We start from the raw sequence: 25225 nt of genomic DNA, 5'->3' as shown, positions 1-25225 counted from the left end.
TCAGCTGACACAGAGTGATGGGCTTGCTATGTCTAAATGAGTTGACAAAGAATGTAGTCTTTTTGAAGTAAAAAAAAAAAAAAAAACTCTGAGAAGTCAAATGAATATTAGGAAGAAAAGCATTCTAGGTATAAAGATTAAGGTATAAAATCTTAGAGAAGAATTTGGTGTGTTCCAGAAAGTGTAGATTTGGAGTAAATGACTTTTAAAAACTATTTCCATTTGAAATAATTAACCTATGAAAAATAAAGTAAGTTGGACGATAGTTTTTCAACTCTAAAACTCTATCATTTACCAGAAACTTAGAAAAAAGACACTTAATTGTTCAAAATAAAGTCAATGACAATTGTTAAGCAAAATGTTTGCTTTTAGTAACAGTCAATGACTTTCTGCTTATTCCTTTAAAGAACAAAACAACTTCTAAATATTTTTAACTGACATACATTCCTATAACTCTGATGGCAGATAACAAAACTGACATAGTTTGAGATAATTCTTAATTAGTTAAATAAAAGTTAATCAAATAGTTATTAAAATTCACTTACTTGTGTGTGGATAGATGAAACAGCAACAACTTCAACATTAAACACACCTTTGTGATTATCTACCCATTTCATGCCAGGTAGAGGAACCTGAAAGATCATATCACAGATGCTTTAAAAGTAGGTTATCAGTTCAGTAAACAAACAAAAAAATTAGAACAATTCAATTAGAAAAAAGTACTGTGGAAATATATTTTAATCACTGTAAATCAATTAAATACTTAAATTTCATTATTACAAAATTAGTAATTTTACAAAAAATTAAAGGGCTCAGGAGCAAAACCAGAAATGCCCCAAATTTCTACCTTTCCAGAGATACCCCTTAATATCATTCCAAGTCTTCATCTTTACACATAAACCTTTCATAGTTGATATCAAACATTATTATTTTAAAAACTATTTCTCACATACTATTCATTATGAAGCTAACTTACACCAATAAATTCACATATACGATATAATTTTAATGGCTTATAGCATTCCCTTTTATTTTCAGTGTTCCTATTGTGTTTTTACTGGGCTTTAAAACATTCACAAGCAAAGAAACTCCTGTCCTAAAGATTATAGGGGTTTTTTTCCCGATATATTGCTAGTAGTATCAAAATTATTTCATAAAAATCATTTTTAAAAGCAAATAAATATATTCTCTCAATTCCTCCTGCTAAGTGCTGCTAAAACTCCTGGAACATGGTATATAAAATCAATGGAAAGACTGAAAAGTGCAGATGAGAATGAAGATGAACTGGAGACCTAAGGATACAAGAAACTATAAGGCAGTATTTCGTGGGTTTTATTTTTGCCTTACATATCCAGAACTGGGTGCTAGAGAGAATAGCAATCCAGAAGTGCCAAAAGACACAGACAAGCAATGCCCCAAGAATAACATTTTCTTTATAGCTAAAGCCAGCAATACTCCAGACAATCATAAGGGAACAAATCTTGGTCCACTCTCATTTCCCTGGACTGAGGGAGGGGCCCAGGCTAAAAGTTAGCTATAATGAGGTACCCAAACCAACCACACTTAGATGGTATTTAGAAGACACAGATGGTAGCCCATTCCCTTCTGATGATAACAACTCGCCAATTAACCCTGGTATCAGTGGAGACAAGCAGAGAACAGTAATAAGGCACCCCGCCAAACACACCCCCCAAAAGGGAGTTGTCAGTAGAGGCCTAGCAAGGAGGTTGCAATCCCATCTCCACCTCACATTGATGCCCCCAACCAACAAACCCCAGGGAGTGAAAGCAGACACTTTGGGAAATTTGGACTTCATCTATCCTGGTACTAGTGCCTCCCTTTCCTGGTATTAAGACAAAATATTTAAACAAAATTTAGAGTCTCATAATACCCAAAATATCCATGATATAACTGAAAATTATGCATCATACCAAGGCTAGGAAAATCTTGACCTAAATGAGAAAAGACAATCATCAGACACTGATAATAAGATAACATAGATGTTGAATAGATCTGGCAAGAATTTAAAAGTAGCTACCATTAAAAAAAATGATTCAACAAGCAATTACAAATAACCCTGAAATGAATGAAAAAAAAATGAACAGCAAAAAAGAGGGATTTCTTTCTCATGGTTTATCTTTTTATATGTATAAAGAAAACCAAATGAAGTCAGTTTCCCATTACAAATTCTATCACTAAGTAAGATATTCAATCTCTCTACTGAAGCCAATTACAAAGTGAAACATTTGTGAAAAACAAAGATGCTAGAACAAGTTGAAACCTCTCAAAGCAAGAAACAATATTAGCTCTTTCAACACAAAACACTTGTTTTCAGCTTTAAAAAACAAGACATAAGTAAAATATACATATATACTTCTTTAGAAACAATTTGCAAAGTCTGGTCAAGGAATCAGCAGCATAAAAGTCATCTGGGCACACTATTAGGAATGTAAATACTCAAGTTCCAACCTATACCTACTACATCAGAAACTGGGGGTAAGGTTCACAACTAGAGTTACAACAAACCTTCTGGGTAAATCTGACACAAGCTAAAAATAAAACTGCTACCTTGAACTACTGTAACGAGCAGTGGCAATGGCAATGACATAATAGTAGCAAAACATCTAAAGCACTTTTCATTTAACTGTCACCATTCTAAATGTTCTCCATCATTCTCTTATCAATATAATTCATTATTATAGGTATTAATTATTCTTCTCATTTTTACAGAAGATAAAGATGCGATACAAAGACTGTCTTAACAAATACCATAACAAATTACCATTGATTGGGTGGCTCAAACAACAGAAATGTATTTTCTCATAGTTCAGAAGACTGGATATCCAAGATCAGATGTCAGCATGATCAGTTTCTGATGAGAGATCTTTCGTGGGTTGCAGGTAGCCACTTTGTTGTTTATGTCCTCACACTGGTGCCAGCAGGTATCAGGGAAGTTGTCAAGTTCTCTATATCTCTTCTAACTAGACTACTAATCTTATCAGGGGCCCTACCCTTATGACGTCACCTGAACCTAATTATCTCCCAAAGGCTCCATCTCCAATACTATCACTTTGGGGGGTTAAATCTTTACCACATGAATTCTGCGGGGACAAAACTCAGTACATAGCACTCTGTCCTGGTCCTCTCCAAACTATCCTCTGGAATACGAGTTAGATTCATTATTTCCAACAACCTTGGACATTTACCTCATTCCAGCATCAAGCCTAAAGTTTAAAGTCTCATCTAAACATCATATAAGTCAAATATGGGTGAAAATGGAAATACAATTCATCCTAAGGCAAAATTACTCTCTAGCTATGAACCTGTGAAACCAGACAAGTCAGGAGTTTCCAAAATACAATGGTAGGACAAGTATGGATAGGTATTACTATTTCAAATGAAAGAAACAGGAAAGGAGGAAGGAGTGACATGTCCCAAGCAAATCTAAAACCTAACAATGCTCCCAAGGCTCAAGAATAATATTCTGTATTGCTGTTGTTTTAAAGAAATTGTATTGTGTATGTTTAAGGTATACAACATTTTATGGGATACATAAACATAATAAAATGGCTACTGTAGTAAAGCAGATTAATATTCATCAACTTACCATTTTTTGTTTTGTTTTGCTACAACTTACTCATTTATCAAGAATCTCAAATTTAGTATGGCTTTATCTTTATTAACTATAGTCCTCAGGAAGTGAGATGAATAATTTTTATTCTGACCTGGCTTATTTCTTTTAGCATAATGTCCTTCAGACTCATCCATATTGTAGCAAATGGCAGGATCTCCTTTTTACGGTTGAATAGTATTACACTGAATATATACAACAATATCTTTATCCATTCATCCACTGATGGACACTTAGGGTTTTTTTCCCATATTTTGGCTATTATAAATAATGTTGTAATGAACACAGGAGTGTAGATCTTTACAAGATAGTAAATTCATTTCCTTGTACATATTCCCAGAAGAGGGACTGGTGAGTCATGGCAGTTCCAACTTTTAATTTCTTTAGGAACCACCATATTGTTGTCTGCAAGGGCTGTACTAATCTTTATTTCCACCAAGAGTGTACAAAAGTACCTTTGCCTCTTCAACTCTGCCAACGTTTATTATATCTAGTCTTTTTTGAAAATATCAATCCTAATGGATATGAGATGATATTAATAGCAGTACAAACTTGCATTTTCCAAACAATTAATGATGTTAAGCCTATTTTCAAATTCCTGATGGTGATTTTTTTTATTTGAAAAATATCTACTAAATCCTTTTCCCAGTTTTTAATAAGGTTATTTTTCTAATATTGAGTTGTAGGAGTTCTTTAAAAATTTTACGTATTAACACCTAATAGATGATTTACAATTATAATCAAATATATATGAGTTACAATTATTTTCTCCCAAGCCTTAGGTTGCCACTTCATTTTTGTTTTGTCATTTCACTTAGTTGACTGTTTTGTTTGCTATGCAGAAGCTTTTCAGTTCAATATAATCTCACTTTAATTTAAAATTTTTTATTATTTATTTTTATTTTTGCTTTTATAACTTGAGATTTTGTTTATTGATATCCAAAATACTGCCATGGTAAATACCAAAGAACTTTTCACCCATGCTCCTCTTCCAGGAATTTTAAGATTTCAGATCTTACATTTTGGTCTTTTATTCATTTGGAATTGAGTTGTAGGTATGCTACAAGATAAAGTTCCAATTTCCTTCTTTTGCATGTGGAAATACAGTTTTTCCAGTATCATTATTGAAGAGACTATCCTTTCCCCATGTGTCTTCCTGGTTTCCTTGTAAAAAATTCATATATTATATGTTTGGGTTTATTTCTGGTATCTCTAAAGAGTATTCTTTGGATTGATGATCTGCTCTCAAGGCTCATTGGGACAGCAGCATCACTTCTTTTGCTCCAGGATGGATCCATTCCTGGCACAGCCATCAGGGAAACTGGTCCCCAACACTTTGCCCTAAGCTTTAGGCAGAGGCTGTTGGATTACTGAAACCAGGGCAGTGACACTGGTAATCTCTGAGGCACTATTGGGATCACTTTCCTCTTCTTTTTTAAATTTTTTCTATTTTTTTAAATTTGAATTTGTTATATGTGACAACAGAATGCATTAAAATTCATATTACACATACAGATCACAATTTTTCATATCTCTGATTGTACACAAAATAGTCATATCCTTCATGTCTTCATATGTGTACTTAGGGTAATGATGACCATCACATTCCACTGTCTTTCTTACCCTTTTGCCCCCTTCCTTCCAATCCCTCCTATTTCCCCTTTACCCTATCTAGAGTTCATTTAATCTTCCCATCATCCCCACCCTGACAACATATTATGAATCAGCATCCTTAAATCAAAGAAATCATTCAGCATTTGGTTTTTTGGGGATTGGCTAATTTCACTTGGCATTATATTCTCCAGCTCCATCCATTTACCTGTAAACGCCATGATTTTATTCTCTTTCAATGCTGAATAATGTTCCATTGTGTATATACACCACATTTTCTTTATCCATTCATCTATTGAAGGGCATCTAGGCTGGTTCCACAGTTTAGCTATTGTAAATTGTGCTGCTATAAACATTATTTGGCTGTGTCCCTGTAGTATGCTATTTTTAGGTCCTTTGGGTATAGATTGAGGAGTGGGATAGCTGGGTCAAATAGTGGTTCCATTCCAAGTTTTCCAAGGAATCTCCATACTGCTTTTCATATTGGCTGCACCAATTTGCAGCTCCACTAGTAATGTCTGAATATGCCTTTTTCCCCTCATCCTCATCAACACTTATTGTTGTTTATATTCTTAATAGCTGCCATCCTGACTGGAGTGAGATGAAATCTTAGTTTTGACTTGCATTTCTCTAATTGCTAGAGATGTTGAATATTTTTTCATATATTTGTTGATTGATTGTATATCTTCTTCTGAGAAGTTTCTGTTCAGTTCCTTAGCCCATTTACTGATTGGGTTATTTGGTTTTTTGGTGCTTAGCTTTTTGAGTTCTTTATATACCCTAGAGATTAGTGACCTATCTGATGTGTATGTGGTAAGAATTTGTTCCCAATTAGTAGGCTCTTTATTCACCTCATTGATTGTTTCTTTTACTGAAAGAAGCTTTTTAATTTGAATCCATCCCATTTATTGATTCTTGATATTAATTTTTGTGCTATAGGAGTCTTATTAAGGAAGTTGGGGCCTTATCTGACATCATGGAGATTTGGGCCTACTTTTTCTTCTAATAGATGTAGTGTCTCTGGTTTAATTCCTAGGTCCTTGGTCCATTTTGAGTTCAGTTTTATGCATTGTGAGAGATAGGGGTTTAATTTCATTTTATTGCATATGAATTTCCAATTTTCCCAGCTCCATTTGTTGAAGAGGTTATCTTTTCTCCAATGTATGTTTTTGGCGCCTTTGTAAAATATAAGATAACCATAGTTATGTGGGTTTGTCTCTGTGTACTCTATCTGAACCACTATTTTGGTGCCAATACCATGTTGTTTTTGTTACTACTGCTCTATAGTATAGTTTAAGGTCTAGTATAGTAATGCCATCTACTTCACTCTTCTAGCTAAGGATTGCTTTAGCTATTCTGGGTCTCTTATTTTTCCAGATGAATTTCATGACTACCTTTTTTATTTCTATCTGGAATGTCATTGGGATTTTGATTGTAATTTCATTAACTCTGTATAGTGCTTTTGATAGTATGGTCATTTTTACAATATTAATGCTTTTTAAGAACAAGAGAGATATTTCCATCTTCTAATTTCTTTCTTTATCATTCTGTAGTTTTTGTTATAGAGTTCTTTCGCCTCTTTCATTAAGTTGATCCCCAAGGTTTTTGTGGTTTTTTTTGGATGCTATTATAAATGATATAGTTTTCCATGTTTCCATTTTAGAGGATTTGTCACTGATACACAGAAATGCCTTTAATTTATGGGTGTTGATTTTTGTATCCTGTTATTTTGCTGAATTCATTTACTAGTTCTAGAAGTTTTCTGGTGGAATTTTTTGGGTTTTCTAGGTATAGAATCATGTTGTTGGCAAATAGTGCCAATTTGAGTTCTTCTTTACCTATCCGTATCCCTTTAATTTCTCTCAACTGTCTAATTGCTCTAGCCAGTGTTTCAAGAACTACGTTAAATAGAAGTGGTGAAAGAGGGCATCCCTGTCTTGTTCCAGTTTTTAAAGCAAATGCTTTCAATTTTTTTATAATGAAAATGTGCAGCATACAGAATAAGAATAGAATCTTAAAAGCCGCAAGAGAGAGGAATCAGATCACATATAGAGGGAGATCAATTCGTATCTCAGCAGATTTTCAACGCAGACCCTCAAAGCCAGGAGATCATGGAATAACATATACCAAGCTCTGAAAGAAAATGGATGCCAAGAATTTTATTCTAGCAAAATTAAGCTTTAGATTTGATGATGAAATAAAAACCTTCCATGATAAACAACGAAAGTTAATAGAATTTACAACTAGAAAGGCTGCAGTACAGAACATCCTTGGCAAAATATTCCACTTTCCTCTTCTTGAAGAACAGTACATTCACAGGCAAATAGTTTTATTTCCTCTCCTGTCAAACCCAGGAAGGCCAAGAGTCTTCCTTCATTTCATCCAACATCATATCATTTATTCAAACTGGCAGTGTATCTACTTATATTATCCCATAAACTCTTTATCACATGATAAAGAGCCTTGGTATTATCATCAAAACATGCTTTCTCAATTTTAATAAAACAAATAGGCTAAGATTTTTATAAATTTGCCTTTGGGCTTAACAATTCCTTTTCCAATTAATTTCTCTGCTTTCACATTTCCTCCAGTCTGGAGGAATCATGCTGCTCCTTCAACATCACCTTCCTTTAGAAAGCTCTTCAGCCAAATATCCAGTTTCATCATATGCAAGTTTTATGTTTCATAAAACAAGAGAACATAGTTCAGCTAAATTCTATGCTTCCTTACAACAAGGATTATCTTTTCTCTATTTTCTAATAACATGTTCCTCATTTACATTGAAATCTTATCAGAATTAACTTTAGAAACTAACCTTGCATTTGCAAATCAACTAAGTAAAAACAAATCTAAAAATTCCACAAAAGCATATTTTCTTTTGAAAAATTTCCTTTGAAATATACTATATCTGATAAAAGACCACATTTTTATGCAACCAAGCCATATCAAAAAGCGTTCACTAGACCTTAGAAGATGGAAAAACCTCCCATGTTCTTGGATAGGCAGAAATTATACTGTCAAAATGGCCATACTACAAAAGTTCTATAAACTTATAATGCAATTCCCACCAAAATGCCAATGACATTCTTCACAGAATGTCACATAAAGCAGTTATGAAACTCATTTGGAAAAATAAAAGACTCACAATAGCCAAAGCAATTCTTAGCAAGAAAAGCGAAGCAGTAGGCATCATAATACCAGACCTCAAATTATCCTACAGAGCTATAGTAACAAAAGAAGCATGGTACTGGCACCAAGACAGGCATGAAGACCTACAGAAGACACAGAGACAAACCCACATAAATACAGTTATCTGCTACTAGACAAAGGTTTCAAAAACATACATTGGAGAAAAGGGAGCCTCTTAACAAATGGTTCTGGGGAAATTGGAAATCCATATGTACTAGAATGAAAATTAACCCTATCTCTCAACCTGCACAACAATCAACTCAAAGTGGATTAAAGACTTGGGAATTAGACTAGAAACTCTGTAACTACTAGAATAAAATGCAGGCCCAACACTCCAACTTGTCAGCTCAGGAACTGACTTCTAAAGACTCCTTTAGAAGTGCAAGAAGTAAAATGAAAAAAATCAGTCATCAAACTAAAAAGCTTCTCCACAGCAAAGGAAACAAGAGCATGAAGAAAGAGCCTACAGAATGGGAGATAATCTTTGCCACCTGCTCCCAGATAGGGTATTAATATGCAAGTTATACAAAGAACTCAAAAAACTAAACACCAAAAAAACCAAATAAGCCAATCAATATATGGGCAAAGGAAATAAACAGATACTTCTCAAAAGAAGAAATATAAATGGTCACCAAATATATGAAAAAATGTTCAACATCTCTAGCAACTAGAGAAATGCAAATTAAAACTACTTTTGAGATTTCATTTCACTCAGGTCAGAATGGCAAGAATACAAGTAATAATAAATGTTAGTAAGGATGTGTGGGTTTACTCATACATTGTTGGTAGGACTGCAAATTAGTGAAATCACTCTGAAAACCAGTGTGGAGATTCCTCAGAAAACTAGAAATGGAACCCCCAAAAGACCCAGTTATCCCTCTCCTCAGTATAAATTCAAAAGATTTAAAATTAGCACATTATAGTAACACAGCCACATCAATGTTTACAGCAGCACAATCCACAATAGCTAAGCTATGTAGCCAACCTAGGTGCCCTTCAACAAATAAATGAATACAGAAAATGTGGTATATATACACAATGGAGTATTAGCCATAAAGAAGAATGACTTTATGGCATTTGCCAGTAAATGGATGTAACTGGAGATTATCATACTGAGTGAAATTAGCCAGTCCCCAGAAGTGAAAGGTCGAATGTTTTCTGATATGAGAAAGCTAATTCAAAACAAAGGGAGGGGAATTAAAAAAAAAAAAAAAAGATTATAAGATCAGTAGAGTAGACAAAGGGGAATGAAGACAAGGGATCGAGAATGGGATAGGGAAAGGCAGTGGAGTGATTCTAACTTAACTTTCCTATGTATATAAATACATGAATATACCACAGTGAATCTCATCATCATGTGCATCCACAAGAAACTAATCAAAAAAAGTATATAAGTACATAGCAGAAAGATCCGTAGAGTAGGGGGAAGGGAACAAGGAGATGAAGGATGGGAGGGAAAGGAGAAGTATGGGAGTGAATTAGAAAAAATTATATTCCATGTTTTTATAATTATGTCAAAATGAATCATATTGTCATGTATATCTATAAAGAGTCAATAATTTTTTTAAAAAAGGAACTCCTCAAAGGATTGCGGGATACAGACAAGTTTGAGAATCACTGTAATAAATGAATAATACCATTCTTTTCAAAAAAAAATAGGCTTCACTAAAGAAATTTCAAATGTGAAGTCAATGACAAATGATATGAGGAGAAATTTTAAAAGAAGAGGTGAAGTAGTAGAGTTTGCTATTTAAGACAGAATAATCATGGATGACTTCTCTGGAGACAAGACATATAAATGGTTGTCTGAATGAAATGACAAGTAGGCCTTGTGACAGAACACTGCAAACACAGGGGACTGCAATGGCCTAAGATGGGAATGAACTTTGTGTGTCTGAGTAACAAACAGCAAAAGCTGGGTAATATGTGGTGAGGGCTGAGTGAGTGACAGAGAATGTTGAAAACAGAGGTCAGAGCAATAGTTGTATTGCTTTTCTTTTTTAAATAAAAATTCAAATTGTTTATAAATGATTTTTTTTTCTTTCTATTTTTCTTTCTGCCATACTGGGGACCAAACCTAGGATCTTTCACACACTAGGCAAGTACTCTACCACTAAGCTACATCTCTAGCCCTTTTAATTTTAAGACAGGGTCTTACTAAGTTTTCCTAGATGCCCTCAAATTTGCAGTTCTCTGGTCTCCGCCTCCCACATAGCTGCAATTAAAGGTGTGAGCCACCATGCTCTTTTTTAGTTGTATTTTGAAAACAAATGCCATCAGAAGAATATACAAAAGGCAGAGTTCATATTAATGTTTATAACCAGTTAGTCAATGGGATTTAGAGAAACTGGTAATCATCATGGAAAAGTTGTCTCACAAGCCACTGTGGTTTTTGAACAGTGGCTGCTGATTCGTAAGAATTTCCCAGTGTTTTTATTTAAAGTCTTTTAAGTCAATAATGCCATTCATCAAAGCTGCTAATATTTCTTGTATTGCATGTTGATACCTACTTTATTTTCACTTACTTGATCCTCATTTTCAAAAAGATACTAAAAATTAATTCAAATCTGTTTTCTTTCCTCTAGTCTTTTAGTGAAATCTAAAACTCTATTGAAAGGAACATTCAGCTATGTATGGTGTCGCTCCTCTATAATCCCAGTTGCTTGGGAAGCTGGGGTAGGAGGCCCACGAGTTCAAAGCCAGCCTCAGCAATTTAGTGAGGCTCTAAGAAACTCGGTGAGATCCTGTCTCAGGAAAAAAAGAAATGAAATAGAAAGAAAGAAAAGGCTAGGGATATAGTTCAGCGGTTAAGCACCCCTGGATTCAAGCCCTGGTTCCAAGGGAAAAAAAAAAAAAAAAAAGTATTCGTTTATTTAAAGAAGCCTTCTCATATTACAATACGAAAATCTTGCAAATTTATTTTTTCTTTGAATTTACATTTCATATATAATTTTTGCTTTAGAATGAATATACTTATTTTAATTTAAAAAAAGAATTAAAGCTTCTAAGTTTCATAAGAAGAATCTTCATGTAAGGGAAATAACATTACTTCCTTATCTATATACTTACAGATAGAAGAAATAGCAAGGTTTTGTTTGGTGAAAACATTTTTATAATGAATAAGCCATTACATTCAATTTGAAAAATTACAATATGAGAGATACTGACCTCAGGAGATAGTACAGAATAAGCCTGTGGTGGTTTTTCTAGTGAGACTGGTAGGCAAAACTGGCCAGTCTTCAACCGTCCATTCTGAAGCATTGGTATCCACTTTTAAATGAAAAGTAAACAATTTAAAGTGTTTGTTATAAAAATAATTACTGTCCTAAGAACTTGGTATTAGCTTAATTTATCTCTTATTTCCAAACATAAGGCAGTTTAATTATATAAGTAATAATTACATGTTTTCATAATTTCTCTAAAGGCAATAAATACAGTTATCTGCTACTAGACAAATGTAATGACATTTTATCAAGGAGGATCCTCAAAACATTACTACTAGCCATTCAATGTATAATATAATAGGGGGTTCTTATTTATCTAAGGAAAAGTTAATCCCTAAAAAAGGATATGAAGTGAATCAATTTTAAAACTGTGATAAGTTTCAAAGTGAATAATGAAAGATTAATCAGCCTATGGATGCAGATAACCAAACTAAAAGTATAAATGCAAATTTATTTTCTTACAATTCACAAAATTCATGTCACCAATGCAAGAAACAAAAATAATAAATCAAATGTTGGTTTCTTCTTCTGGGTGGAAACATGATTTTTCTGACAAAATTATATTATAGCACATGATCTGAGTTTTACCTTGTATTTCAAAGATTTCTGAAAATTATTCAAGAGTTTTAATTTCTTTTGTAAGAGTTTATTTTATTAATTTTACATTCAAACCATTCTCTCCTTATATTGCACTGTTCGGTAAACACTCAATGTTCAGGATCAACATCTATACGTTTATGCAAGTTAATCAATTTATTGATTCATTTATCGCACTAATGAGTATTATCTTGTTATGATGATTGTCTTACAAATGCAACTTATAACTGTATGGAATCAGGGAATATTCAAATAATAAGAAACATCAATTATTATCTTAAGTATCATAAGTATTTTAAGAGCTAAATATTTAATAAAAAGGACTTACTGTATATCCAACTGGGGTTTCAAGAGGAGTATTCTGTTTTTGTTGACAACTAACATGATAGAAAGTAAAAAGCAAGTGATGATGATCAGTTAAAGTAGCAGGAAGTTTAACCTTGACTTCTTCATGAAAATCAGGAGACCTTCATACAAAAGAATAAAAACAAAAATCAGTAATCAGTAATTTGCCCAAAATAATTATTGCATTTGTATATTTGAGCATTTTTTAAATTATTTTTGTTATTCATGCTTTATTTTTCCTCTAATCCAAAATATTTTTCTTTATTTCCAAACTCCAAATGATCAAATTCTATTTCTAGATGAGAGAGCTATCACTATTTCTGAAATTTCTCATCCCATTTTTATTATTGGGTGAGTAATCTTACTGCTCAAAAATTCATTAATTATTACCACCTTGATACTGAGACCTATATTGCATTGGAATCTGTATGTAAAAAGAGATTTACATAGAGCTTTCTATATTTACGAATCTATTCTGACACACAGAGAAAAAATAATATGAGCTTTATAAGTGTGTATTTTAAAACCATTCAATAGAAAAACATTTTTTCTTTTGTAGGAGTACCGTTTTATATTAAGACTAATTTGTATCATCTTACAAAAAAAGAAAGAAAGAAAGAAAAAGATATCTCTAAAGATACCCTAATATGAAGATAAACTCTCTGTGGAATGTCTTACATCAATTATTCTACTGTTAACAAAATAAAAAATATTACCAAAACATGGACTAGAATTGACTTAAATAAAAGCAACAGCAAGAACAAAAAGATAAAATCAGGGAATGTTCAAAAATTAAGTTTGTCCCACAATTTAGAAGTGCTCCTACATACTACAAGAATACAATAAATATCATGTTTCATCAAACATGTTTCATTATATTTTGTCTCAACATCCACAGAGATGGGGCATTTTTAAAGGAATGCTTTCTTGTTATTCATTATATCCATTTAAAAGGGAATAGAACTTTAGCATCCCAACCTTCCATACTAAAATTTATATTTATGAAAATGCAACTAAACCATACATCTCCACCCATCTTTAAAATAAAGGCTGTCCCACCAATTATAGTTTTTTTCTCATAGGCTAATTAGTCAAACATCTTCCCTCTCAAGTAAGCCTCAAAAACATGTTAATAGGTATGGATTTGGCCACAAAAATACTAAGAGGATCTAGGCTTTAAATAATACTAATAAGAAAGAGCTGATGATGCTAGCCATCTGAGAACTTAATGACTTTGGAGGGGAAAAAAAGGCTATAAATCCTATTATTAATCTCCCCAATTATCACTGAATTATGAAAAAGTTGAATTTATGAGTAATGTCAGACGGTACTGCCATTTTAATTCCACTAATGCTGAGAGCAAAATAATAATAATAATAATAACAACAACAACAACAACCTAGACGAAACAGAAATTTTAAGAAATTACTACCTTCTTTATCAATATCTTTCCTAGAATTGAGTGTTATGGTTCATTTTTTCCTGAATTCACATTACATGAAGGCTTCTATGAAAAATTAAGTTATCTACAAGAATTACTCATTCAATGGGTAGGTTTAATTTGTCTGACTTTAGGCTAAACACTGTTACTTCTGTGGTGGTCTTAAAGATAAATATAAACAAACAATTACCCTCAAAAAGTGTTTAATTTAGTAGGAATATAAATAAGACCCAGATATCAATAGCTATGCTATAAAACAGGGGTTGGCAAACTGTGGTTCAAGGGCCAAATCCAGTCCCCTGCTTAATTATATACAGCCTGCAAATTAAGAATGGTTTTTACGTTTTTAAATGGTTAAAAAAATCAAAAGATAATATATTTCATGACACCTGAAAGTTATATGAAATTCAAATTTCAGTGTCCATAAATAAAGCTTTGGAACACAGTCACATTGGTTTATTTGCAACTTTAATGTCTATGGTTGCTTTTGTGCTACAGTGGCAGAGTTCAATGGGTACAGGAGAGGGCTTATGGGCCCAGACCTAAAACATATACTATCTATGACCTGGGGATGCAGCTTAGTGGTAGAATACTTGCCCAGCATAAGTAAAGTCCTTTACCCAGTTCAATCCCCAGCACTGGGGAAAAAGAAAAAGAAGAAAGAAGACAATGTTTGCCAACCCCTGGTATAGAGTATGCAGGGTTAAACACTTTAAGAACAGAGAAGAACAGATTACTTCAAGTGTGAGATCAGGGGATTACCTACCATTGAGGAGATGTTATTTGAGATAGGCAATACAGAATGAGTAGGAGTTCAATAAACACAAGGAATTGTCACCAAAACAGAAAAGAAGATCCAAGAGAGGACCAGAAACAGGACAACACAAGACATCTGCTAAGGAAGCAGAAAGATCATCAAGACCAAGAGAGCAGTGGCTATTAGGGAATAAAAGAAGGAAGGCAAAGCTGTTTTAAATTTTGAGCTGGAACCAACTGGAAAAATGGTGGTACCATGAACAAAAACATAACATTAGAGATGGAATCAGGGACAGATACATAGCAACTAAAAAGGCAGCAGAGCACCTTTTGAAATGAATATTTCCAGTAGATTAATAAAAATACATGCATGCGCCTCATAAGGAGAGTTAGTACTAAAAATAAAGAGGTGGAAACAATCCATATAAACATTAAATTAGAAGCATTTTCATTGAATGTAACTCTGAGAGAAACAAATGAAATTATTGAGGAAGAGAATATACAGAGAAAAAGAGTTAAGAACAAAGCCTTAGTGTTTTGTGTAGAGTGCCTATACATATGGGATAAAGAATTATTATTACCAAAAAGAAAAAAGAAAAAGAATGTTTTAAGAAGTAGAAGAAAACTGGCAAATAGCCATAAAATAAAGGTGAGAAAGAGAAAAAAGTTGTAAGGAGAACAAAGAAAACAGATATTATACAACTGCACTAAAGAAAGATGTGTTGTTACTGTTTTCAGTCAGGGAAACATATTTGAGAATAAGAGCCAAAGACAATAAAACAAACACTGATGATGCAAGAGAAGGAATAACTGATTGAAACTATTCTGGAAGAGGCTGGATGACCAGTGTTAGAGAACAGAGGTGGAACAGTTCACATTGAGCAGGAAGTGAGCCATTACTACTTTTTAAATATTAGGAAAGGCAGAAGTGCATGGTAATAATTGGAGATGAAAAGTAGAGAAGTTATGAATCTCGAGTTGGATGGTTTTCATGAACATAATAAGAGGAACACAGAGAGTAAAGCAAAAAGAAAAGGAGGACCTAGAGGAAACTCCTGCAGCTACTCTTATGTGAGAGAGGTTAAAATAAAAAAACAAAAACAGTGACAATAAAATTATGAAAAAACAGTGATTCAAAAGAAGATAAAATAAATGAATATAGCTCTATCACATGACACAATAACATCAATTTGCAATATCCTTGATTTGTGCAATTTTGTGATTTTTTTCCAACAGCATTCAATAATCCCCCCAAAAGAAAGCAGAAATTAAGGTTAACCAAAATTAGCAATTTCCCAAGGAAGTAAAATGGAAAGTTATTATATCAAAGGATTATTGCATGTTGAGAATACCAACAATTTTATAGTGGGCTTAAGCTTAGTGAAGAGTTAAATAAAAACTAGAAAGTGGTAGGAGAAAACAACAGGAATAGATCAAAGGATCAGAGACCATAATGACAATAATAGTATTGTAAAAATGCAAGGATCAGATAATTAGATAGAAAAGATGGTTTTTGTACAAAGTCTTATATTTGAGATGTCTCTGGAGAATGGCTGTGCATTTACAGACGAAAATCATAACTTTGATGTCAGCCTTAAATTTGGCAGTCAGCGCAGCACAGCATTTGGTAAACACACTAATGTGAGTGCTAACAATGCCACTGAGAAGTGAGTAACTTTGAAAGAAATATTTTAATTCAGTACCTGTTATGATATACTACGGCTGTATAGGCTTCCTTTGAAAATTCTGAACAGCTAGATTTACCAAAGATTACCTGTAACAAATAACAGCATGTTGAAACTTTGTTGTAATAAATGCTAGATGTTTCATATCTATGTAAGAATTTGTCTGATTTAATAACTTTGAGAAAATTGGGCAAAATTGGCCCAATGAAGAACAATGTGCCTACTGGCGTTCATTAAGCTTAATTGCTTAACTATAAATTTCTGTTCGATGATAGACCCATCTGACATTCAAACATTCAAAAAGTTTCTATCAATCATACTTCTATCTTCTGAGCAATAAGGTACATTTGTTTCCTCTTAAAGAAAGTGAAAACTTCATTATTAAACTGAATGTAGCATATTATTTGGAATTTATAAAAGAAATATGATTCTAGAATGGTGGCATAGATCTACTATACAAATTGATGGCTTTTTCACTAAAACAGCAGAGTCATTCTGAAAGTCATATATAAATATTTATAAATGATATAAAAATCCCATTATTAGCTCAAGTTATGTATCCTTTGCTTCTAGTATACCCTGCAAGCTACTATACAATGGAGAAGCTCTGTTCTTATATTCTCACACATATATGTTAAAAAAAAAAAAAAAACATTAAAAAAAATATAGTATTACTTCTGGAGAAAATTCAGAGATAAAATAATTCAGCCTTATATATCTGCCTCTTGAATTCTAACAGGAATATGATGTGGTTAATTAGGGCAGCTGATTACAGAAATGGCTTAATGATATCAAGGTCACAGCTATTACTTCTATGAGAGACCATTAGACATGCAATGTTACCTAGCCATAGATTAAAAATCTTAAGTCTGGCTAGCCAACTTTCATATGCATGAAAAGGAATGTGGACACATCAGTATACTTCCATCAACACAAACAGTAAAACAGTTCTACCTTCATTCCTATGTAAAAGGATTAACTGGCTATTACCCTTTATTAAAAGTGCATATTAGTAAGTATTCCTGCTTCTTTTTGTAACATTTTAAGCAGATCCTTTAATTTTAAGGGTATATAAAAATAAAATAACTATGATTCTCCTAGCTAAGCTTTATTAATGAAATACCTTAGTATGTTTTTATAAAATGTTCCAAGGAAAGAACTGTGATGTTTATAATTTTAAAATACTGATATTATATAATCATAATATTTCTGAGGATCTATTTGAATAGCCCTTATTTAAAAAAAAAATAAGCAAGCACTACTCATGTGTATATACTCTTTCAAGCCAGTTACTCACATAAATACAAAAACATTATATTTCAGATGATTAATAACACACAAGTAAAACAAATGCAGTATCTTTTATCCCTCAGAGAGGCTATCACTTTTCACAAAATAACTTATCTTTGTAACAAAAATGACATAAAGTGGAAGGTGTTCTTATTTTTTTTTTTTTTGACCACTGAACATGTATTTTTAATCATTCAGTAACATGGCCTGAGCATCAATTATCTACCAATCACTATGCTAGGCATTATTATACAGATATGAGTAAGACATGAAGACATGGCCCCTGCTTTCAAGGAGCTCACAGTGTAATGGGTGAGATGAAGAAATAAACATATAATCAGAGTGATAAAGCCTGTGAAAGGGAGAAGATGCTATGGTAGCACCAGAGAGGGAGGGTCTAACTGCCAATATAGGTGGGGTACAGTAGGGGCTCTGTAGAAAAGGCTAACATAAGAAGAATTTGTTAGGCAAACAATAAAAACAATTTATTGTACATAATCTACATTACTTATGAACTCAAATTCATACAGCAATTTACATATAGGCTGATGAAGCAATTATTTTCACAATCTAGTATCTTTTCATCAGTTATGATAGTACTTTCATTTCTTCAGTGGAAATGGAGAGCTAATGAAGTGCATAAAATGATAATTTCAAACCTCAAAAATAAATTCTACATTTAGTCAACAAATATTTATCCAGCATGTATTATATGCAATGATCTGAAATAACTGCCATGGGAGAATACAAAGATGAATAATTTATGCTCACTGCTGTCAAGGTCATATAAAAATGCTGATAAAAAAGGGACTAGGGAAGAAGAAAATATATCTTTCCTACTAAGTGGAGACTCAAAAGAACCTGATTAAAAGACACACAGGGCAGGATAAAATAAAATTCTTAACAATGCACCCATTCTCAGCTAAGCATTTCATTTTTTTGCTTCTCAGAGGGTGAACATTTATCTATAGTCATAGCTGACTTCTATTCCGTGTTACCAAGTTCAGTTGAGCCAAAAATCTACTGTCATAGAACTTGCATCCATTAGTGTTCCCCAAATACTAAGTGACAATTTTGGCAGTCAAGAAACTTTCCAGTCTGGCCTCTGTCTACTATTTCTGGCTTAGCTCGCACTGCTCTGGCTCACTGGCAACTCCTGTACTTGGCACTGTCAGAGACAATCCTAGAACTGCTTTCCTTCCCCTACTCTCCAGACCCACTGCCATTAACGTCTTCAAGGCCTTTGGTTTTAATACAGAATTACCTTTATTGTGCTTGTTACCTCAGTGAGGCATTCTCTCCCATCTCTGAACACCTAATCTTTGGAATCCCTATACCAATTTTCCAATGATTAGCAAATATCCTGGTTGTCAATATTGGCTGCAAAATGTACACCTTGAGGAGATTTTAAAATATTGATAACTGGTTCAGATGCCTAGACTATGATTCAATTCAAGTGAGATTCAGCCTGGTTGCCAGTATATTTTTTAAAGTTCTCTAGATGAATCTAATATGAAGTCAAGACAGAAGTAATACCAGTGTTTCTCAACCAAGGCAGAAAGAGCTATATATATTAGAATTCCTGGGACACATTTTCAAACTATAATACAACGTTATATACCCCATCACCTCCCACCTCCTTTACCTGGCCTTTCACTCTAAAGGGGGTTGAGGAAAATCAGAACCACAAAGGCCAGAAGTAAATCTGTCTGTATTTTGATAGAGTGCCCTCAGTGATACAAATCTGAGCCTCTTTGAAAAGCCACTATTTTTATGTATTTGTTTTATATTCTCTAGATTACAAACCTTATTCATCTTTGTATCTCTGGGAGTGCCTAGCATATTCAAGTCCTCAAAAAATAAGTTAGACTTTAAATAAATGCATTACTATCTGAATAGAAAGTGATGCAGCTAGAAAGCTGGTTTATAATATATTACTCTCCATTTTGGAGCTGCCAACCAAGTGATACCAAAACATCTATTTGAATCATTTATGAATAATAGAAACAGTAAAGAACATTTCTTACCGGCATGGCATTGCTTGGATCTTCCCCATACATAAATTGGACTTTCACTGTTATATTTCTGGCAGAACCTTGACGATTGGCAAAATTAAGACTCTGAGGATATATGTAGAGAAGATTTCTGTGAAAGCAACGTTATAAATGATAGTGAATACATAACTAAAAACACTATGAATCACAAAAGAAACATGAAAATACTAAATTATTAATATTTGTAAGCCACTGGGCTAAAAAATTTCATGTATATTTTACTTGATCCTTAGAGCAATCATTCAAATCCACAGCATTCAAATATATCCTGATTTTGCAGATTAATTGAAACCCAGGTTAACCAATTTTTACACACAATTAGGTAAGTGAAAAAGCCGAAATTAGAGTACAAGTCAGTCAGACTTCAAAACTCATTATCTTTCATCTACAAGAGGCTTTTGGGAAATAAATGAGAAGGGACTAACACTTTATTAAGACAAGACTATTCTAATATTACCTGAGTACCTCTAAGCAAATATAAGTAGGAAGGAATTTATAAATACAGTTTTTGTAGAAATGTGATTAAGGATTCAAGAGGTATGATATTCCATAGTATTCTTAAAAATATATTATAATATAGTGGGTATAACAGAATTAGGAAATTACTGAGGCAATTGTATTCTACCCTGCATTTATTTGACTTCTTGTCCAGTTCATGACTATGCATTTTAATAGTACCTGCTGCTGTCAACATAAAGAAGAGAACTAATTCAAGATACTAAAAGAAAGAGCTAAGCTTTAAAAAAAGAGAGAGAGTGAGTGAGTTACTTTACCTGAAGACTAGTGTTTAGAGCTAAAAAAATAAGACTTCAAGAATAATAAAACCTACTAATCAACTGCTGGGGCAATGAATATAGGTCTAAATTTTCTAGAGGGTGGTAGGGCAATATAGAAATTTTAAATGGATCTTTGACTCAATGAACCCATCTCTATCCCAAACTATACACGTGTATAAAGGGGTATCTTGAAAGTAATTCATTATAACATTTTTCATAATTATAAATAATTATATTGAAACATAATGTTTATTAGTATGTTAAACATCCCTAATCTAAAAATCCAAAATCCAGATCTGATACTTTTGAGCACTGACATGATGCCATAAGTCTGATGGTTCAATGTACAAAAATTTGTTTCATGCATAAAATTATGTAAAATATTATATAAAATTACCTTCTGGCTATGTGTATAAGGTATGTATTAAACATAGATGAATTTCATGTTTAGACTTGGGTTCCATCCCCTAACATATTTCATTATGTACATGGAAATATTCCAAAATTTTTTTAAAAATTAAAATTTGAAATACTTCTGATGGTAAGCATTTCAGATAAAGGATCCTCAATTTGTACTGAACTGGCTGATTAAACTAAGATAAATCAATAAGAAGGTATACTATGGAGTCTCCAGAATGATGATATGTACCAGTATTAATCAATGTGGAAAGAAATACCTACAGTGATGAATGGAGATCCCCAAGTAGGATATATAGTGACATTACTGTATTTATGGAAAATTCTCTGTGGGCATCTGTGTGTGATATGGCAGGGGAGGGAAAGGAAGAAAGAGAAAATGAATAAAATTATATTTCTAAAAAAATAATAATGATAACTTTAGTTTCTTTTTTAGTTAACAGTGATGGCCTAAGTTTATTTTTAAAACTTTTCCATTTTATTTAAATTATTACAGTGAAAATACATGACCTTTGCAATTAAAAAGGCAATAAAGCAATTTCAATGATGGAGGATGGAACTGCCTTTGACAAGGAGCATACACTCTAGAAGTACTAAAGATTAAGAAGAGTCAGTTGTACTCAAAACAATCAAAAGTCCACGTCAAGAGCTGTCCATGGGTTACATGTGGGTCACCACACATGGAGCTTAGTTGGAGAAACATCTGGTGTCTGGGAATGGCCAGTGGACATTTTCTCTGGTCAACTGCCCAGGGACAATGAATTTCTATCCTGCTCTACAGTGGCCCTCACATCATCTGAGATGGGTATGACCTCCCAAGATCAATTAACCTGCTGACTGCAAGACATCATGAAGCAAAACTCTGCCCTTGAAACCTTATCCCTCCCTTAAATAAACCACTGAAACCATCTTTTCTTTGTCTAGTTCCAGCACCCATGTGGACTAGACATATCAGGGGCTTCACTATTGTAAATATATTTCTGATTATTCTTGTTTTGTTATTCACTAATTATTTGAGACTTTTAGTTTTAGTTTGGCTTATATCCTCCTGGGCAATGACACGTTAGCCCAGTGAAGTGTAAAATGCAAATATGAAAATATTATGACTGGTCAGTCTGCTAATCAAAAAAATCTAGAGACCAAAAACGATCATGAGGGGCTGAGGATATAGCTCAGTTGGTAGAGCCTCGCATGTACAAGGCCATGAATTCAATCCCCAGCACTCCCCCCACCACCACCATACACACACACAAAGATGATTATGACTAAAAACTAAAGTCATCAAATAAAATCTGTACACAGAATATCTGACTTCCCAACAAATGTCATACATAATAATTGGGCACTAGTAAAGTAAAGTAAGATTAAGAGGTCATTCCCTAGTTTTGAGGAACATACAAACAACATTTTCTTTTGGTCACTTAAGCACACTCTGTAGGACAGGCCAATGGGACAAAACTGCCTATAAACAGACTATTCCAAAAAATTAGTGTTATGGGAGAGGTATTCAGAAGCTATAGGAGGAAAAAATAAGTACTGACCTCTCTGAATAAAGCATATTGGTTTGTGTCATTTTTTTCTCCAGAACATAGATTTTAATGACTGCATCCCTTTATTGTCATTTACCATATTCTTAATTAAATCTAAAGCCTTGGTCATATTTAGATTTAATTTTTTTAGCAAGATTACTTCATAAAGGATATCATGCTTTTTTCTACCAGAAAGAAATGCTTGGTTCTTTTTTTGTGTGCAATTAGTGAACAGTGATGATCAATGCCTAAATCCATTAATCCACTAAGGGTTGCTAAAAGGTAATTTTATCATTCCTTCTTTATTTAACAGCTGGAATACCTCTGTAAAGGGCACTTTCCCTCACTTACTATTTGCTTTGCCTGAGAGCCATTATATGACAGTCATGAATAAATGTTTGATTCTTTTCCATTCTTTTCCAGTTTTCAAAGCAATAAGTGGGTATACTACAACCCTCTAAAAGGGATCAATCACTCTTAAAAAAAAAAAAAGCAACTTTTATTTACTTATAGATTAAGTTTCCTTAATGGGCTTCAGTACATTCCAGTTATTATCCTTATGAATATTCAAAGTGTCCCACCTTTGGCAAATAAAAAACAACTGAAACTGATTGAAGACTTAGTTATAGTGGTCTTTGAGAACTTCTTGCTCTTTCTAATGATAAGACAATCCAGGTTCTTCTTGTACATTTTCTTCACTGACCTGGAATCTGTCATTTCTCTAAGAAACTGTGGTTCTTTTAAGTAATAAACATTTTTTTCAAACCACTTGAAGCATTCATTGTGGTTTAGTCATTTTTAAGACATTTAAATACAAAAAGAAGAAAAATGCTTTTAACATTAAATAAGTTCTGAGTCCATATTTATTTTATCAATTCAAATCAGGACTATAAAGTATGTACTTAATTGTTTTTAAAATATTTTTATTAGTTATAGATGGACACAATGCCTTCATTTTATTTATTTTTTTATGTGGTGCTGAGAATCTAACCCAGTGCCTCACACATGCGAGGCAAGTGCTTTACCACTGAGCCACAACCCCAGCCCTGTACTTAATATATTTTATATTGCATCTACAATCTTTCCTATGCCAAGAATCATTTTCGAAGACATCAGTATGACAGAATCAGAATTATGTCACTTAATTTGTGTATTCCAAAGTTCTGTGGTCAGACAGGGTTAAGCCTGACAAAAACATGGTCATGGTAGCCACAGTCTAGAAGGGAAACCAAATGATGTAGAAACCAAAGGAAGAAAAAAAGAACAAAACAGGTAATATCAAATGTTATTCAGAGGCCAGGCATGATGGTGCATACCTATAATGCCAGCGACTCAGGAAGCTGAGGCAGGAAGATTATGATTTCAAGGTTAGCCTCAGCAACTGTAGAGAGGCCCTAAGTAACTTAGGGCGATCTTGTCCCCAAAAAAGGCAGGGGGGAGTGGGTGCTGGGGTCTTGGCTCAGTAGTAAAGCTCCCCTCAGTTCAATTCCCAGTATCAAAAAACCAAAAACAAAAAACAAATGCTACTCAGGGGCCAAATGAGATAAAAACTGAAAAACATCCATGGGATTTAGCAACATGAAAATCATTCATAATCTCACATTGAAAACAGATAAAAGTAGGTTCAGGAGTAAGCAGGGGAGGTAAACAAATTAAATAAGTCAGTAAAATTCTTAAAAGTGTTGTTCAGAAGGGGAAAGAGATAATTCAATAACTATGTACAGAAAATGGGCGCTTCTTGAAGTCTTTTAAGGTTGGAAAATTTAGAGCTTGATTAAATTCTAATGAAAAGAATTCAATTGAGACAGAGTTTGCAAATATTAGAACAAGAAAGTAAGATTCCCAAGATAATAGAACAAGAAAGTAAGATTCCCAAGATGGTGAAAGAACAGTATCCAAAGTATATAATAATGTCTCAACATCCATTATGTCTATAATTCCTTGTAACAAACATGTACTTAGTTTCCAACGTGTGCTAGGTAGTGACAATACAGAGTAAAACATGAAATCCTTGATCTCAAAGAATTCATCGTCCAAAAGGAAAATCAGAAAAAGCAGACAAATATAATGTAGTATAATAAGCATTGTGAACAAGAATGACACTAAAGCCCACCTGAGGATTAAATAATCTGCCCACAAATTTCAATGAGTAAGTTTCAAGATAAAACAGATATGTAAAATACACAGAAAAGTAAAATATACCAGCCATGCCCCTGTAATTTGATTACATATTCTGTAATAATCTTGTTCATTTATGTATTACTTCATTTAAAAACATAACTTCTCTAATAGAGCCCAAACTCCATGAGGGCAAGACCTTGTATATCTATTTGACTGCTATATTCCCAATGACCAAAATGATACTTCATATTTACTGATAAATGAGTCAATGAATAGTAGAGAACACATATGAAATTTAGTGATTTAATATTTCTAGGAATTTAAATTCCAGCATAAATAGAAACGAACTGAACATTATCTAAAACTATGTTTGATTTTCACTATAAGCAATGCAATTTTAAACTCAACTTATCTGAAGAAGGCATGCGATTGAATCCAGATTATTTTCCCTTTGACTAAGAACACTACTAATAAATTCCCAAATGAATCAGTAAATCTTCACTCTGTATTTCAAAATATTCCATCAAAGTAATTTCAAATCAGCAAGGATAAGGCAGAT

The 25225-nt window shown here is 33.1% G+C and overlaps 1 protein-coding gene across 5 annotated transcripts in view; it reads right to left on the bottom strand.

The window, feature by feature from the left end:
* Window positions 1-25225, bottom strand: part of Dock7 (dedicator of cytokinesis 7) — a 210206-nt gene that overhangs the window by 105095 nt on the left and 79886 nt on the right. For all 5 annotated transcript variants that reach the window (XM_076860266.1, XM_076860262.1, XM_076860263.1 and 2 more), the window contains exons 15-19: window positions 19797-19914; window positions 16498-16568; window positions 12581-12719; window positions 11600-11701; window positions 546-632 (exon numbers count right to left, since the gene is read on the bottom strand). In XM_076860266.1, the coding sequence (XP_076716381.1) occupies window positions 546-632; window positions 11600-11701; window positions 12581-12719; window positions 16498-16568; window positions 19797-19914 (517 nt within the window). The remainder of the gene's footprint in view (window positions 1-545; window positions 633-11599; window positions 11702-12580; window positions 12720-16497; window positions 16569-19796; window positions 19915-25225) is intronic.

Source organism: Callospermophilus lateralis, chromosome 7 (genome assembly GCF_048772815.1).
Source record: "Callospermophilus lateralis isolate mCalLat2 chromosome 7, mCalLat2.hap1, whole genome shotgun sequence".
In the NCBI taxonomy this organism is placed as follows: Eukaryota; Metazoa; Chordata; class Mammalia; order Rodentia; family Sciuridae; genus Callospermophilus; species Callospermophilus lateralis.
This window is presented reverse-complemented; position numbering and strand designations above follow the sequence as displayed.